We start from the raw sequence: 14,798 nt of genomic DNA, 5'->3' as shown, positions 1-14,798 counted from the left end.
CGTCGATCTGGAGCCTTGACCATTGCTGGCCATTTTTGGGGTAACGGACTCGCCGGGGCTGTGGACAGGGGTGAAGGCAGATGCTCTCGCCTTTGCTTCACTGATAGCCCTAAGGCGAGTTCTGCTGGGTTGGAGTGCTTCTGCTTCACCTAGTGCTTCGGCCTGGTTGGGTGACCTTATAAAATATTATTTTAAAAACTTTATGGACACCTTGCCGGTCATCGCCGCCCAGACAAGCGATTGGATGCAAAAGGACTCAGTATTGGTGAAAGTACACCACACCGTCTTACACGGGGGTCAGCAAGGGAAGCTGCCCAAAGAGCTATGGACCTTTGAAGCCAAAATACAGAAGCTCAACGTGGAGGACGGCATCCTTCTGTGGGGGCTCACGTCATGATTCTAAACCAGGGCAGAGACGCCATCCTTCAGGATCTGCACAAGGGACACCCAGTTGAATATTAAGATCCTGGCCGCAGCTGTGTGGTGGCCAGGCCTGGATAGCATGACCAAACAACTGGTCCAACAATGCACCACATGCCAGGAACAGCAGAAGCTCCTGCCAGCCACCCCGCTGTATCCATGGGAATGGCTAGGCCTGCCTTTGGTGTACCTGCACGCTGATTTCGCTGGATCTTTCCAAGGGTCAATGTTTCTACTCATTGTTGATGCATATTTTGTGGCTGCATGTCTATTAGATGACGTCCATCACGTCGAAGCCTATAGTTGAGAAGCTATGGCTCTTTTTCTGCACCTACGGCATTCTGGAGGTGCTGGTCATGGACAATGGCACCCCCTTTAAAAACAGGGAGGTTATGTTGCAGCTGTACAGGGTGCTGGCGAGGCCATACCTGGAGTACTGTGTACAGTTTTGGTCTTACTTGAGAAGGGATGTACTGGCACTGGAGGGTGTGCAGAGGAGATCACGAGGTTGATTCCAGAGTTGAGAGGATTGGCTTAGGAGGAGAGACCGAGTAGACTGGGACTATTCCTATTGGAATTTAGAAGAATTAGGGGGAAATCTTATAAATTTTGAAGGAAATAGACAAGATAGAAGCAGGGAGATTGTTTCCTCTGGCGGATGAAACTATAACTAGGGGGCATAGCCTCAAAATAAGGGGGGTAGATTGATTTGATTTGATTTATTGTCACATGTACTGAAGTACAGTGAAAAATATTTTTCTGCGGCTGAGGAACGTACACAGTACGTACATAGTAGACACAAGAATAATCAACAGGGAACATTGACAAATGGTACATCGACAAAACAGTGATTGGTTACAGTGCGGAGCAAGGGGCCAAACAAAGCAAACACATGAGCAAGAGCAGCATAGGGCATCGTGAATAGTGTTCTTACAGGGAACAGATCAGTGCGACGGAGAGTCGTCGAGGAGTGTTGTAGCTGTGGGGAAGAAGCTGTTCCTATGTCTGGATGTGCGGGTCTTCAGACTTCTGAACCTTCTGCCTGATGGAAGGGTCTGGAAGAAGGCAATGCCTGGGTGGGAGGGGTCTCTGATAATGCTGTCTGCCTTCCTGAGGCAGCAAGAGGTGTACACAGAATCAATGTGGGGGTGGAACGTTTGTGTGATGCATTGGGCTGAGTTTACCACACTGCAGTTTCTTGCAATCTTGGACCGAGCAGTTGCCATGCTAGGCTGTGATGCAGCCGGATAGGATGTTCTCTATCGCACATCTGTAGAAGTTTGTGAGAGTCGGTTTAGGACTAAGTTGAGGAGGAACAGCTTCACCCAAAGTGTTGTGAATCTGTGGAATTCCCTGCCCAGTGAAGCAGTTGAGGCTACCTCGTTAAATGTTTTTACGGCAGAGATAGATAGATTTTTGAACAGTATAAGAATTAAGGGTTTTGGTGAGAGGGCGGGTAAGTGGAGCTGAGTCCACAAAAAGATCAGCCATGATCTTATTGAATGACAGAACAGGCTCGAAGGGCCAGACGGTCTACTCCTGATCCTAGTTCTTATGTTTTTATGTTCACCAGCGACGCACTCGAGTGGTTTAAGACGACAAACGGGGTGCGGCACATCGGCACGCCAATGTATCAAGCTTCCTCAAACAGGCTGGCCGAGCGAGCGGTGCAGGCCTTCAAAAGAGGAATGAAGAACAAAGAACAAAGAAATGTGCAGCACAGGAACAGGCCCTTCGGCCCTCCAAGCCCCTGCCGACCATGCTGCCCGACTAAACTACAATCTTCTACACTTCCTGGGTCCGTATCCCTCTATTCCCATCCTATTCATGTATTTGTCAAGATGCCCCTTAAATGTCACTATCGTCCCTACTTCCACCACCTCCTCCGGTAGCGAGTTCCAGGCACCCACTACCCTCTGTGTAAAAAAAACTTGCCTCATACATCTACTCTAAACCTTGCCCCTCTCACCTTAAACCTATGCCCCCTAATAATTGACCGCTCTACCCCGGGGAAAAGCCTCTGACTATCCACTCTGTCTATGCCCCTCATAATGTTATAGACCTCTATCAGGTCGCCCCCTCAACCTCCGTCTTTCCAGTGAGAACAAACAGAGTTTATTCAACCGCTCCTCATAGCTAATGCCCTCCATACCAGGCAACATTCTGGTAAATCTCTTCTGCACCCTCTCTAAAGCCTCCACATCCTTCTGGTAGTGTGGCGACCAGAATTGAACACTATACTCCAAGTGTGGCCTAACTAAGGTTCCATACAGCTGCAACATGACTTGCCAATTCTTATACTCAATGCCCCGGCCAATGAAGGCAAGCATGCCGTATGCCTTCTTGACTACCTTCTATACCTGTGTTGCCCCTTTCAGTGACCTGTGGACCTGTACTCCTAGATCTCGCTGACTTTAAATACTCTTGAGGGTTCTACCATTCACTGTATATTCCCTACCTGCATTAGACCTTCCAAAATGCATTACCTCACATTTGTCCGGATTAAACTCCATCTGCCATCTCTCCGCCCAAGTCTCCAAACAATCTAAATCCTGCTGTATCCTCTGACAGTCCTCATCGCTATCCGCAATTCCACTAACCTTTGTGTCGTCTGCAAACTTACTAATCAGACCAGTTACATTTTCCTCCAAATCATTTATATATACTACAAACAGCAAAGGTCCCAGCACTGATCCCTGCGGAACACCACTGGTCACAGCCCTCCAATTAGAAAAGCATCCTTCCATTGCTACTCTCTGCCTTCTATGACCTAGCCAGTTCTGTATCCACCTTGCCAGCTCACCCCTGATCCCGTGTGACTTCACCTTTTGTACTAGTCTACCATGAGGGACCTTGTCAAAGGCCTTACTGAAGTCCATATAGACAACATCCACTGCCCTACCTGCATCAATTATCTTTGTGACCTCCTCGAAAAACTCTTATCAATTTAGTGAGACACGACCTCCCCTTCACAAAACCATGCTGCCTCTCACTAATACATCCATTTGCTTCCAAATGGGAGTAGATCCTATCTCGAAGAATTCTCTCCAGTAATTTCCCTACCACTGAAGAAACAGACCATGGGCTCCTTGGAGATAGAACTAGCAAGGTTTTTGTTCAGGTATCGGACCACGGCGAATACCGCGGCCGGCATAGTGCCGGCAGAATGGTTGATGGGCCGGACCCGCCTCAGCCTCACGTTCCCTGATATTGATGGGAAACGTACAACATGGTTGGACCAGCTGAGGCGAAGCCAAGGCAAGCGGACCAGGAATTTCAAACCGGGTGATGCAGTATACATCCAAAACTTCGGGGAGGGTGCCCGATGGATTCCAGGGACAGTGGAGGAGCAGATCGAACCAGTTTCGTACCAGGTGAAGACGTGAGAACACACAGTGCCAGAAGCACCTTGACCACCTCAGGAGCAGGGAGCCAGGTCTAAGCCACGCCCCATCAAAGGAACCATTTTCCAGCCACATCCCCCGATACATGGGGCCCTGGGGGCCCCGACACTGAGATGGGAGAGGTGGTAGGAAATGGAGACCCAGGGCATCCGAGGCTTCCTACGATGACCTGGCCAGGGATCAGTCACTAGTGGTGCTACCCCCCAGGCGATCATTGAGGAAACAACGTTCCCTGACGCTCTATACGCCCTGCAGCCCAGCCCCACCGCCACTGGATGTGCAGCCGCGGGCGAAGAGCAGGTATCCTCCTGCTCTACATTCTTCAGAGGGACTTACGGACTTCGAGCGGGGGGGGTGGGGGTACGTTATAAACCCCACAAGACCCTCGGGGACGGCTTGATTAATCTTCCTGTGAGCATCGTGGAGTACCAGTTCCCGTCCACAGCTCTCAACTGACCTAACTGTGAACAGCTTGTGAGAGCTCTCTCTGCCACTATGAGTTTCAGAGTAAGGCATCCAGATAATCAACCCTGGTCTGCTGAAATTAATCCAGGCAATCCTCAAGTCTCAGTACTTACAATTTCCAGGAAGCAAATGAGCCATAAACTCTTTCCCAGTATCTTCCGGCCTATCAGGTCCACCTATGAAAAAGGGATCTGACTCTTCAGCCTCACAAGCCATCGCAGCTGTTAAACCAAACCTCAAAGTTTCAAGCCCTGTACTTCAGGGGAAAGGAATTCAAAGAATGATCCCGCAACAATATCTCACAGAGTGTGGTTGTAAATCTCATCTTTACGTATCTTTTTTGTTTTCCTGTATTTTAATGTTTTGTATCTGCAATTTAGTTACCGTTTGTTTAAACTTGATGACACACACACACACGCACATGCACGGTAGGACAGTAGAGCATTTCATTGAGAAATATTCCATTGAGAAAGAAAGACTGCATGAGAAGGATACACCATTTGTGACTAACCAAGGAAATTAAAGATAAAATCAAATTGAAAAAAAAATACAACACTGCTAAGATTAGTGGCAGGTCTGAAGGTAGGACAGATTTTAGAAATTAGCAAAGATTGACAGAAAATAATAAAGGAGAAATTAAAGTATGAGAGAAAGCCAGCCAGCAATATAAAACAGATAATACTAGTTTCTACGAGTATTAAAAAGGAAAAGAGTAACTAACGTGAGCATTGGTCCCTTACAGGGTGAGACTGGACGATTAATAATAGGAAACAAGGAAATGGCAGAAGTGTTGAACAGGTATTGTGTCTGTCTTCAACGTAGAAGACACACACAAATCTGCCAAGAACACTTGAAAATCAAGAGGTAAAAGGGAGAGAGGAACTTAAAACAATCATAATCACCAGGGAAGAGGTACTGGGAAAACTCTCGGAACTAAAGGCTAACAGGGTCCCTGAATCTGATGGCTTTCGTCCTAGGGTCTTAAAAGAAAAGGGTGCAGAGTAAGTAGATGCATTGGTTGTGATCTTCCAAAATCCTCTAGATTCGGGAAGGTCCCAGTATGTTAGATGATTGCTAAACACCTCTATTCAAGAAAGAATGGAGACAGAAAACAGGAAACTATAGGCCAGGTGACTTAATACCTGTCTTTTGGATAATGCTAGAATCCATTATTTTTAAACTAAATTTAGAGTACCCAATTCTTTTGCACCAATTAAGGGGCAATTTAGCGTGGCCAATTGACCTACTCTGCAACTCTTTTTGGGTTGTGGGGATGAGACCCACGCAGACATGGTAAGAATGTTCAAACTCCACACGACAGTGACCCGGGGCCGGGATCAAACTCGGGTCCTCGGCTAACCATGAGTGCTAACCACTGCACCACCCTGCTGCCCTAGAATCCATTATTAAGAAAGTAATAGCAGGACATTTAGAAAATCAAACAGGGTCAACATGGTTTTGTGAGAATTTATGAGAATTCTTGGAGGATGTAACAAGCAATGCGGATAAAGGTAACCTGTAAATCTGGTGTGCTTGATTTTACAAAAGGCATTCGATAAAGTGCCATATCAAAGATTACTTCACAAAATAAGAGCTCATGGTATAGACAGTAACAAATTGGCACAGATAGAGGATTGGCTAGTTAACAGGAAACAGAGAGTAGGGAGAAATGGGTCTTTTTCAGGGTCGGTCATTGGAATACTCTCCACTTGCCTGGATGAGTGCAGCTCCACCAACACTCAAGAGGCATCACACGAACCTGCCTCCCATCCATTGACTCCATCTACGCCTCCCGCAGCCTGGGGAAAGCAGGCAGAATAATCAAAGACCCCTCCCACCTGGCTTACTCACTCTTCCAACTTCTTCCATCGGGCAGGAGATACAAAAGTCTGAGAACACGCACGAACAGACTCAAAAACAGCTTCTTCCCAACTGTCACCAGACTCCTAAACGACCCTCTTATGTACTGACCTGATTAACACTACACCCCTGTATGTTCCACCCGATGCCGGTGTTTATGTAGTTACATTGTGTACCTTGTATTGCCCGATTATGTTTTTTTCTTTCTTTTCTTTTCATGTACTTAATGATCTGCTTGCAGAAAAATATTTTTCACTGTACCTCGGTACATGTGACAAAAAACAAAAATTCCAAATCCACTTGATTGACACCCAATCCACCGCCTTATACATTCACTCCCTCCACCACCAAAGCACAGTGGCATCATTCTGCGCTGTAGCCACTCGTCAAGCCTCCGATGACAGCGCCATCCATACCTGCAACTTCTACCACCTTGAAGGACAACAGATGCATGAGATCACCACCACCTGCAAGTTCATCTTCAAGCCACTCATTATCCTGACTTGGGCTAATATCGCCGTTTCTTCACTGTCACTGGGTCAAAGTCCTGGAAATTCCACCCCAACAGCACTGTGGGTGTACCCGCACCACATTGACTACAGTACGTCAAAAAGGTGGCTCATTACCCCTTCTCAAGGGCAATTAGGGATAGGCTATTAAAGCTGGCCTTGCCAGCAATGTTCAAGTCCCAAGAGTAAATGAAAACAAAACTTTCTTTAACACTTAAACGAAACTGAATAAGGAAGATTCCATGAAATATTGTACAGTTAACTTTTTTTAAAAGAGCTTATTACTTCTAGGTTTAATTTTGTTTGGGGAAGACTATTCAATATATTTTAGAATACAGAATATTAAACATTAAATATTTCAAACTACCGACTTTAAACACCAGCCTATATTTATACAGCGCATTTAACATAATCAAACATCCTAAAGTGTTTTATAGAAACGTTTTAAATCAAATTGTAACACAGAACCACTTATGGCAATATTGGGGAATTGTCACACAATTTTGAGAAATGTTTTAAAGGAGGAAAGAGTGTTAGAGAGGAAATCTAAGTTGAGGGAGAGAATTGCAGAGCTTAAAGTCAAAGCGGCTGAAACCACAGCAACCAATGGTGAGGTAATTAAAATCAAAGATGCTCAAAAAGCCAGAAATCATGAGCGCAGTTATTTTTAGAAGTTTGTGGGGCTAGAGAAAATTGCAGATATAGGGAGGGCAAAACCATAGAGGGATTTGAAAACAAGGGTGGAATGATGTGTGTTTGTGCACGTCGGCGGGTGGAATTGGTTGGACATGGAGAGATGGAGCTAACACAGGTCTACCTGCCCTGCAGCTATAAAGTGCTGTAGGATCGTTAACAAGGGTTGAATCGGGGATGGAGGGGTGCTTGTTTTGATCTTGGTGTTTTCCTGTTGGGCAATTTTGTTGGGATTGTTTGATGTTGGAGTTTGTCTGCATGAGCGGGGGGTAGGGTGGGGAAGGAACAATAGGTGGGAGACTATCTGGTACCGGGGATGGGGGCCACCAAGCTAGCTGGGCGAGCTACCTCTCGGAAGCGCAGTGGGGTGTGTGCATATGTTTGGTTTAGTAAAGGGGTTGGGTTACAGGGTGTTGTTACTAGGGGGGGAGGGGGGATGAATGTTCTGCTGATGAGGGAGGGACTTGGGCTGAGGGACAGAAAGGAGGTTGGGGGCTGCCTGGGGATGGACCGGTGGAGGTGCGGAGCATGGGCTGGAGGCGGGCCTAAAAAAAGGGATGGCTGATCGGGGGGGGGGGCAATGAGCCCCCCAACTAGGCTGATCACCTGGAATGCTCGAGGGTTAAATGAGTCAGTCAAAAGGGCACACGTGTTCACGCATCTTAGGGGATTGAAGGTGGACGTGGTAATGTTGCAGGAGATGCATCTTAGAGTTACGGACCAGGTTAGACTGAGGAGAGGCTTGGTCAGTCAGGTCTTTCACTCAGGACTAGATTCAAAGACTAGAGGGGTTGCGTTCCTGATCAATAAGCAGGTGGTGTTTGAGACGGGTAGAATAGTCTTGGACGTGGGAGGTCGGTACATTATGGTCAGTGGGAAGCTAAAGGGAGTGCAGGTGGTATTAGTAAATGTGTATGCGCCAAATTGGGATGATGTGGAGTTTATAAAGAGGCTGCTGGGGAAGATACCGGACCTGGACTCCCAGAGGTTGGTCATGGGAGGGGACTTCAACACAGTTATGGACCCTGGCTTGGACCAGTCAAGCTCGAAAACGGGCAGGGTGCAAGCAATGGAGACTTGGGCAGCCGAGGGTGAAGGAGTTATCCTTCTACTCACACGTGCATAAGGTAAATCCCCGGACTGATTTCTTTATTTTGAGCAGGGCCTTGCTGGCTGGGGTGGTGGACACGGGGTACTCGGCGAATACAATCTCAGACCATGCTCCGCACTGGGGTGACTGCAGGTTAGTAAAGACAGTAACCAGCGCCCGCACTGGAGGTTGGATGTGGGACGTTTGGCGGATGAAGGGGTGTGCGAGCGGCTGAAGAAATGTATTTAGAGCTACCTCCAGGTCAATGACACGGGGGAAATTTCAGTAGCGGTGGTGTGGGAAGCACTGAAGGCGGTGGTCAGGGGGGAGCTGATCTCGATCCAGGCCCATAGGGAGAAGGTGGAGAGTGTGGCGATGGACCGACTGGTAAAGGAATTACTACAGATTGATAGGAGGTATGTGGAGACCCCAGACGCAGGGCTTTTAAGGGAACGGCGGAGGTTACAGGCGGAGTTTAGCTTGCTGACCACAGGGAGGGCGGTGGAGTAGCTGAGAAAGGCGAGGGGGGCAATCTATTAACATGGAGAGAAGGCCAGCAGAATGCTTGCACAGCAGCTTAGGAAGAGGGAAGCAGCTAGGGAGATAGGGAAAGTAAAGGACGGAGGTGGGAACCTGGTTGGTGATTCAATAGGGGTGAATAAGGCGTTTAGGGATTTCTGCAGCAGGCTGTACAGGTCGGAACCCCCTATGGGGCCGGAGGGGATGAGGTACTTCTTGGAGGGGCTAAATTTCCCCAAAGGTGGACAGGGAGCGGGTAGAAGGGCTGCGGGCCCCAATTGGGCTGGAGGAGATAGTGGAGGGCTTGAAGGCCATGCAGGCGGGTAAGGCCCCGGGTCCGGATGGTTACCCAGTGGAGTTTTATAAAATGTTCTCGGGGATATTGGGGCCGGTGTTGTTGAGGATGTTCAATGAGGCAAGGTAAAGAGGGGTGTTTCCCCCGATGATGTCACAGGCAACGATTTTGCAGATTCTTAAGTGGGAAAAGAACCCGGAGCTGTGTGGGTCCTACAGGCCGATCTCCCTGTTGAATGTAGATGCCAAGTTGCTGGCCAAAATCTTGTCCTCCAGGATCGAGGATTCCGGACGTTATTGGGGAGGACCAGATGGGGTTTGTTAAGGGCAGGCAGTTGGTGGCCAATGTAAGAAGGCTGTTTAATGTGATCATGATGCCCCCGGAAGGTAGGGAGGTGGAGGTAGTGATCGCAATGGATGCAGAAAAGGCTTTTGATCGGGTAGGAGATACTGGGATGGTTTGGATTCGGGCGGGGTTTCATTGACTGGGTCAGGTTACTGTATCAGGCTACTGTGGCAAGTGTACGGAAGAATAGTACAACATCAGACTATTTTAGACTGCACTGGGGGACGAGACAGGGATGCCCCCTCTCCCCACTGTTGTTTGCGCTGGCTATAGAGCCGTTGGCAATTGCACGGAGAGCCTCGAGGATGTGGAGGGCCTGGTCCGGGGGGGCGGGGGGGGGGAGGGGGGAAGAGGTTTCACAGGGTTTCGCTCTATGCGGATGACCTGCTTCTGTATGCTTCGGACCCAATAGAGTGGATAGAAGAAATAATGAGGATTCTCGGGTAATTGGGCCGGTTTTCGGGGTATAAGCTTAATATGAGAAAGAGTGAGATGTTTGTGGTCCATGCGAGGGGACAGGAGAGGTGACTGGGAGAGCTGCCGTTTAGATTAGAAAAGGGAAGCTTTAGGTACCTAGGCATCCAAGTGGCGCGGGAATGGGACCGGCCGCATAAATTGAATCTGGCCCGGCTGGTGGACCAAATGAAGGACGATTTTCGGAGATGGGACGCTCTTCCGTTGTCTCTGGCTGGGAGGGTGCAAACGGTGGAGATGATGGTCCTCCCGAGATTCCTATTTGTATTTCAGTGTCTCCCCATCTTTATTCCGTGGTCCTTTTTTAAGCGGGTCAACAGAGTGATCACGGGCTTCGTCTGGGCGGGCAAGATCTCGCGAGCAAGGAAGGCAATGCTTGAGCGGAGTTGGGGAGAGGGTGGGCTGCGCTACCAAATTTTAGCAACTATTACTGGGCGGCGAATATAGCCATGATCAGGAAGTGGGTGGTGGGGGAGGGGTCGGCATGGGTGCGTATGGAGGCGGCTTAATGCAAGGGCACCAGTTTGGGGGCGCTGGTAACTGCGCCTCTACATTTCCCGCCGGCACGGTACTCCACCATTCCAATGGTGGTGGCGACCCTGAGAGTCTGGGGCCAGTGGAGGCGGCATGTGGGAGCATCGGTCTGGGCCCCAATCGGTTTGCCCCGGGGAGTATGGATGGGGGGTTTCCGGTCATGGCAGAGAGCGGGGATTGAGAGGATGGGGGTTATGTTCCTAGAGGGGAGCTTTCATATGTTCATAGAGGGGAGTTTGGGTTGGCGAGGGGAAACAAATTCAGGTATCTGCAGGTGCAGGACTTCCTTCGTAAACAGGTGTCAACCTTCCCGCTCCTACCGCTAAGGGGGATTCAGGACAGGGTAGTTTCCAGAGGGTGGGTAGGAGAAGGGAGCGTCTCGGACATTTATAAAGAGCTCATGGGGTCGGAGGAGATGCAGACCGAGGAGCTGAAGCACAAGTGGGAGGAGAAGTTGGGAGGTGAGATAGAGGATGGTCTATGGGCAGACGCGTTGAGTAGAGTCAACGCATCCGCAACATGTGCCAGGCTCAGCCTGATCCAATTTAAGGTTGTTCACCGGGCTCACCTAACAGTGGCCCGGATGAGCAGATTTTTTGGGGTGGAGGACAGGTGCACAAAATGTGCGGGAGGACCGGCGAACCATGTCCACATGTTTTGGACATGTCCAAAGCTTAGGGGATTTTGGCAGTGGTTTGCAGACGTCATGTCAACGGTGTTAAAAACAAGGGTGGTGCTGAGTCCAGAGGTGGCGATTTTCGGGGTGTCAGAAGACCCGTGAATCCAGGAGGAGAAAGAGGCAGATGTTATGGCCTTTGCTTCCCTGGTAGCCCGGAGACGGATACTATTAGCATGGAGGGACTCTAAGCCCCCGAAGTCAGAGACCTGGCTATCGGACATGGCTAGCTTTCTCGGTTTGGAGAAAATCAAGTTCGCCTTGAGAGGGTCACTGTTAGGGTTCACCCAGGGGTGGCAACCGTTTGCAGGAAATTAATTGTCAGCAGACGGAGTAGTTTCGATTAGAGTAGGGGGTCAATAAGGGTGGGACCTGCATGAGAGGTAAATGGCTTTTGCACTATGTTTATGGTTCATGTATATTGTTTATTTTGTTGTTGTCACTGTACCAAAAATACCTCCATAAAATGTTTATTAAAAAATGAAAAAAAAACAAGGGTTGAATCATACTCCTGCCTCTGGAGCTGCTGGCCAATCAGCCCTCTAGAGCTGCCACCAGCACCATCAGTCCTGGCAGCGCGAGGAAGGTGCCATGGCAGCTGGAGGACTGCTGGTAAAGACAGAACCCCAAGGCCCTGGAACCCTGGAGCAGCTATGTTTGGAGTCTTGGGCCAGGAGGTTTTGGGAAGATCGGGGGGGGGGGGGGGGGGGGGGGGGGCGGGGGGGATTGGGTTTAAGGGAAGATGTGGGCAGTAAGGAAGGGGGGGGGGTGTTTAGTCTCAGGGAGTTTGCCCTGCGATTGGCAATGGGCAGTCCCAAAGAGCTGCCCTCATTAGAAATTTATGTTTAAAAATCGGCCTTCCCGCTACCGTCCCGCTGCCCACTCCAAACGTGTTATGGAGTAGGCAGAATATCAGGATCATCGGCTTGATAACAAGCCTACTTGACCCTTAATTAGACAATAGACTCGCTGCAGTACTGAGAGGCTATTTTATCCTCCGAAGGAGCACCCTACCTAGGCCCTCCGTTATCCCAGTAGCCCTGCTTAACCTGCACATCCCTGGACACTAAGGAGCAATTTTAGCATGGCCAATCCACCTAGCCTGCACATCTTGGACTGTTGGAGGAAACAGGGGCACCCGGAAGAAACCCATGCCGACACGGGGAGAAAGTTCAAACTCCGCATAGACAGTCACCAAGGTTGGAATTGAACCAGGATCCCTGGCACTGTGAGACAGCAGTGCTAACTACTGTGCACCGTGTTGCCATTTGTTCATTTAAATATGGCAGGCAGGCTGCTGGTTTTGGCACCTGCCTGCACCCATTATTATGAGGGTGGGTGGAAAGGTGGTGGGATGGGTGCCCACCCTATTTTACGTGCCCTCCTGTTCCCCTGCGGGAAACATACCCACCAGGGGCGTGTAAAGTATTGCCCCAAGGATGAGAATTTTTTAATTAAGGAACTGCTTACCCGAGAACCATGAAAGGTCAGCAAGCACGGAGGTGGTGGTGAACTAGATTTGGCATGAGTAAGAACATTGGCAGCGGAACTTTGGATGACTGGCAGTTTTTAGCTAGTAGAATGTGGCAGGCTGGCCAGGAGTGCATTGGTAGAGGTGTGGGTTTCAGCAGTAGGGGAGATAAGACTGGGGCAGAATATGACAATGTTACAGAGGTGTAAATAGGTGGGCTTAGTGATAGTGTGGTTCAGCCTCTGACAGTTGCCCCGAGATTTAGACAGCTAAAGAAAAGTACAAGTTTATGAATATAACGAGAAGTAAATACTAGGGATGGAGGATTTTCAATTAAAAAGATAATGAAAATATGTCTGGAGGTAAGTCATAACATTTTCTGATAATTTGTTTTTCCTTCTTATTCCAATAAATCTTTGTAATAAAGTTTAAGAAGTACGTGCATCTATACGGCACCTAGCATCTGGTCAGGATACCCGAAAGTTCTTCATGACCAATTACTATGTGGTCTCTATTATGTGGGTAAATGTAGTAGCCATTTTGCACACAGCAAGTTTGCAAACAGATCGAGAGATGCACTAACACTTGAGGCAGCCACCGCAGTGGAGCAATGGGGCGAGATCACTGACTCTTTTAAGTGATAGTATACGAAGGCTGAAAAATTTGTGGAACCTCTCGAACTATGCACCTGACATGGAATGTACATTATGAATAACAAGAATATTACAATTGTACAGAGGCATCTAAGAGTGGAACATACTGTATGGAGGCAAGTTGAATTTTATTGTACTTTCTGTCATGTTCAAGTTCAAATATTTTGTAACATACTTTTACAAAGTTTATGAATAGAGTTGATTTTCAGGGAGAAAAAACTTTCCAAACAGAGTAAATGAGATAAACAAGCAGTAGATTTGCTTTGGTGATGATGCTGCTAATCGATGAACGTTGACCAGGAAACCGCAGAAAGCTCCTGATTATCTTCAAGGAGCCAAGGACTCTTTTACATTTAAAGAGCTCATAGGAAAGGCAGCATATCCAACATTTCAGCATTCCTTCAGTACAATACTTCAATTGCCATAGATTGTGATCTCAAGTACTGAGTTTGAACACACAAACTTGTGAAAGGGACAAAAGAGTTATTATTAAGCAAAATTGAATCTCAACAATAATCTGCTTTTGGAAAAACAGCAGTGTGAAAGATATTAGAAACCTCATTAGTACCCAAAACCAATGAAATTTAGAAGTCAGTTCAATTTTTAAATAGGGAAATTGTTAATTATATTACAATATAAAGCATGTATATGTGCTTTTTCTTTAAACATTTCAAAGAAGGTTACCTTGACAGTTTCAACGTGATGTAGTCCAAGTCTCATCTGCACTTCTTTTCCACACAAAATGCCAGAAACATGAAATGCCCAATTGCCACAATGAAAGTCCCATTTTCTGATAATCAAGTGCAGATTATCACTCATTAAATTTGCAATGCTTACATCACAATTGGTAATCCCTCAGTGAGCATGTCATCCCACCTTATCAACAGGGAGTGTCCTGATTGCCAATACCTGCTAGGATATCCAAGTGCAGACCAAAAACACCGGATGTGAAAAGTAATAATGGTCCCCACAGCAACAGAATTATACTAGCTCAACCTGGGTTTCAGATTCTAGTTTGAAGCCACCTAAGCTCTTGTCCTGTCACTTGAGATACCACCAGGGCTTTTTGACAAGGCTATATTTTTAACAAGTACCAAGAGCTATCTATCAATCTTCAATCCCTATGGCTCTGATTAATAAATGCACCACCACCTATTTGGTGAATCCTAGCATTGGTTTAAATATTGGTAACACTTGTTTGTTTCCCCATTACAATAATTGAAACTCCACACCCAACCATGCAAATATTATTAGATGTCTACAACAATTCACAATGTTTCCTTTATATTATATTCCCATGGCTAGGCTATTACCGTACACAACCTTACAAGACCAAACTTCAGAGCCTCCCGACTAACCATCAGTAGCTCAATTCATCCATATCCTCTGA

The 14,798-nt window shown here is 47.7% G+C and overlaps 1 protein-coding gene across 2 annotated transcripts in view; it reads right to left on the bottom strand.

Annotated features, from left to right (window-relative positions):
* LOC140426758 (transcription factor SOX-30-like) overlaps positions 1-14,798 on the bottom strand; it is a 201,024-nt gene that overhangs the window by 185,632 nt on the left and 594 nt on the right. Inside the window, exon 1 of one of the 2 annotated variants that reach the window (XM_072511912.1) lies at positions 14,093-14,147. The exons of the other annotated variant lie outside the window; for it this stretch is intronic. Coding sequence (XP_072368013.1) covers positions 14,093-14,128 — 36 coding nt within the window. The 5' untranslated portion in view covers positions 14,129-14,147. Of the gene's footprint in view, positions 1-14,092; positions 14,148-14,798 lie in introns of those variants that run through there. 2 annotated transcript variants of the gene reach the window in all.

Source organism: Scyliorhinus torazame, chromosome 7 (assembly GCF_047496885.1).
Source record: "Scyliorhinus torazame isolate Kashiwa2021f chromosome 7, sScyTor2.1, whole genome shotgun sequence".
Lineage (NCBI taxonomy): Eukaryota > Metazoa > Chordata > Chondrichthyes > Carcharhiniformes > Scyliorhinidae > Scyliorhinus > Scyliorhinus torazame.
Note: the sequence above shows the minus strand (reverse complement) of the source record. Positions and strands in the feature narration are given on the sequence as shown.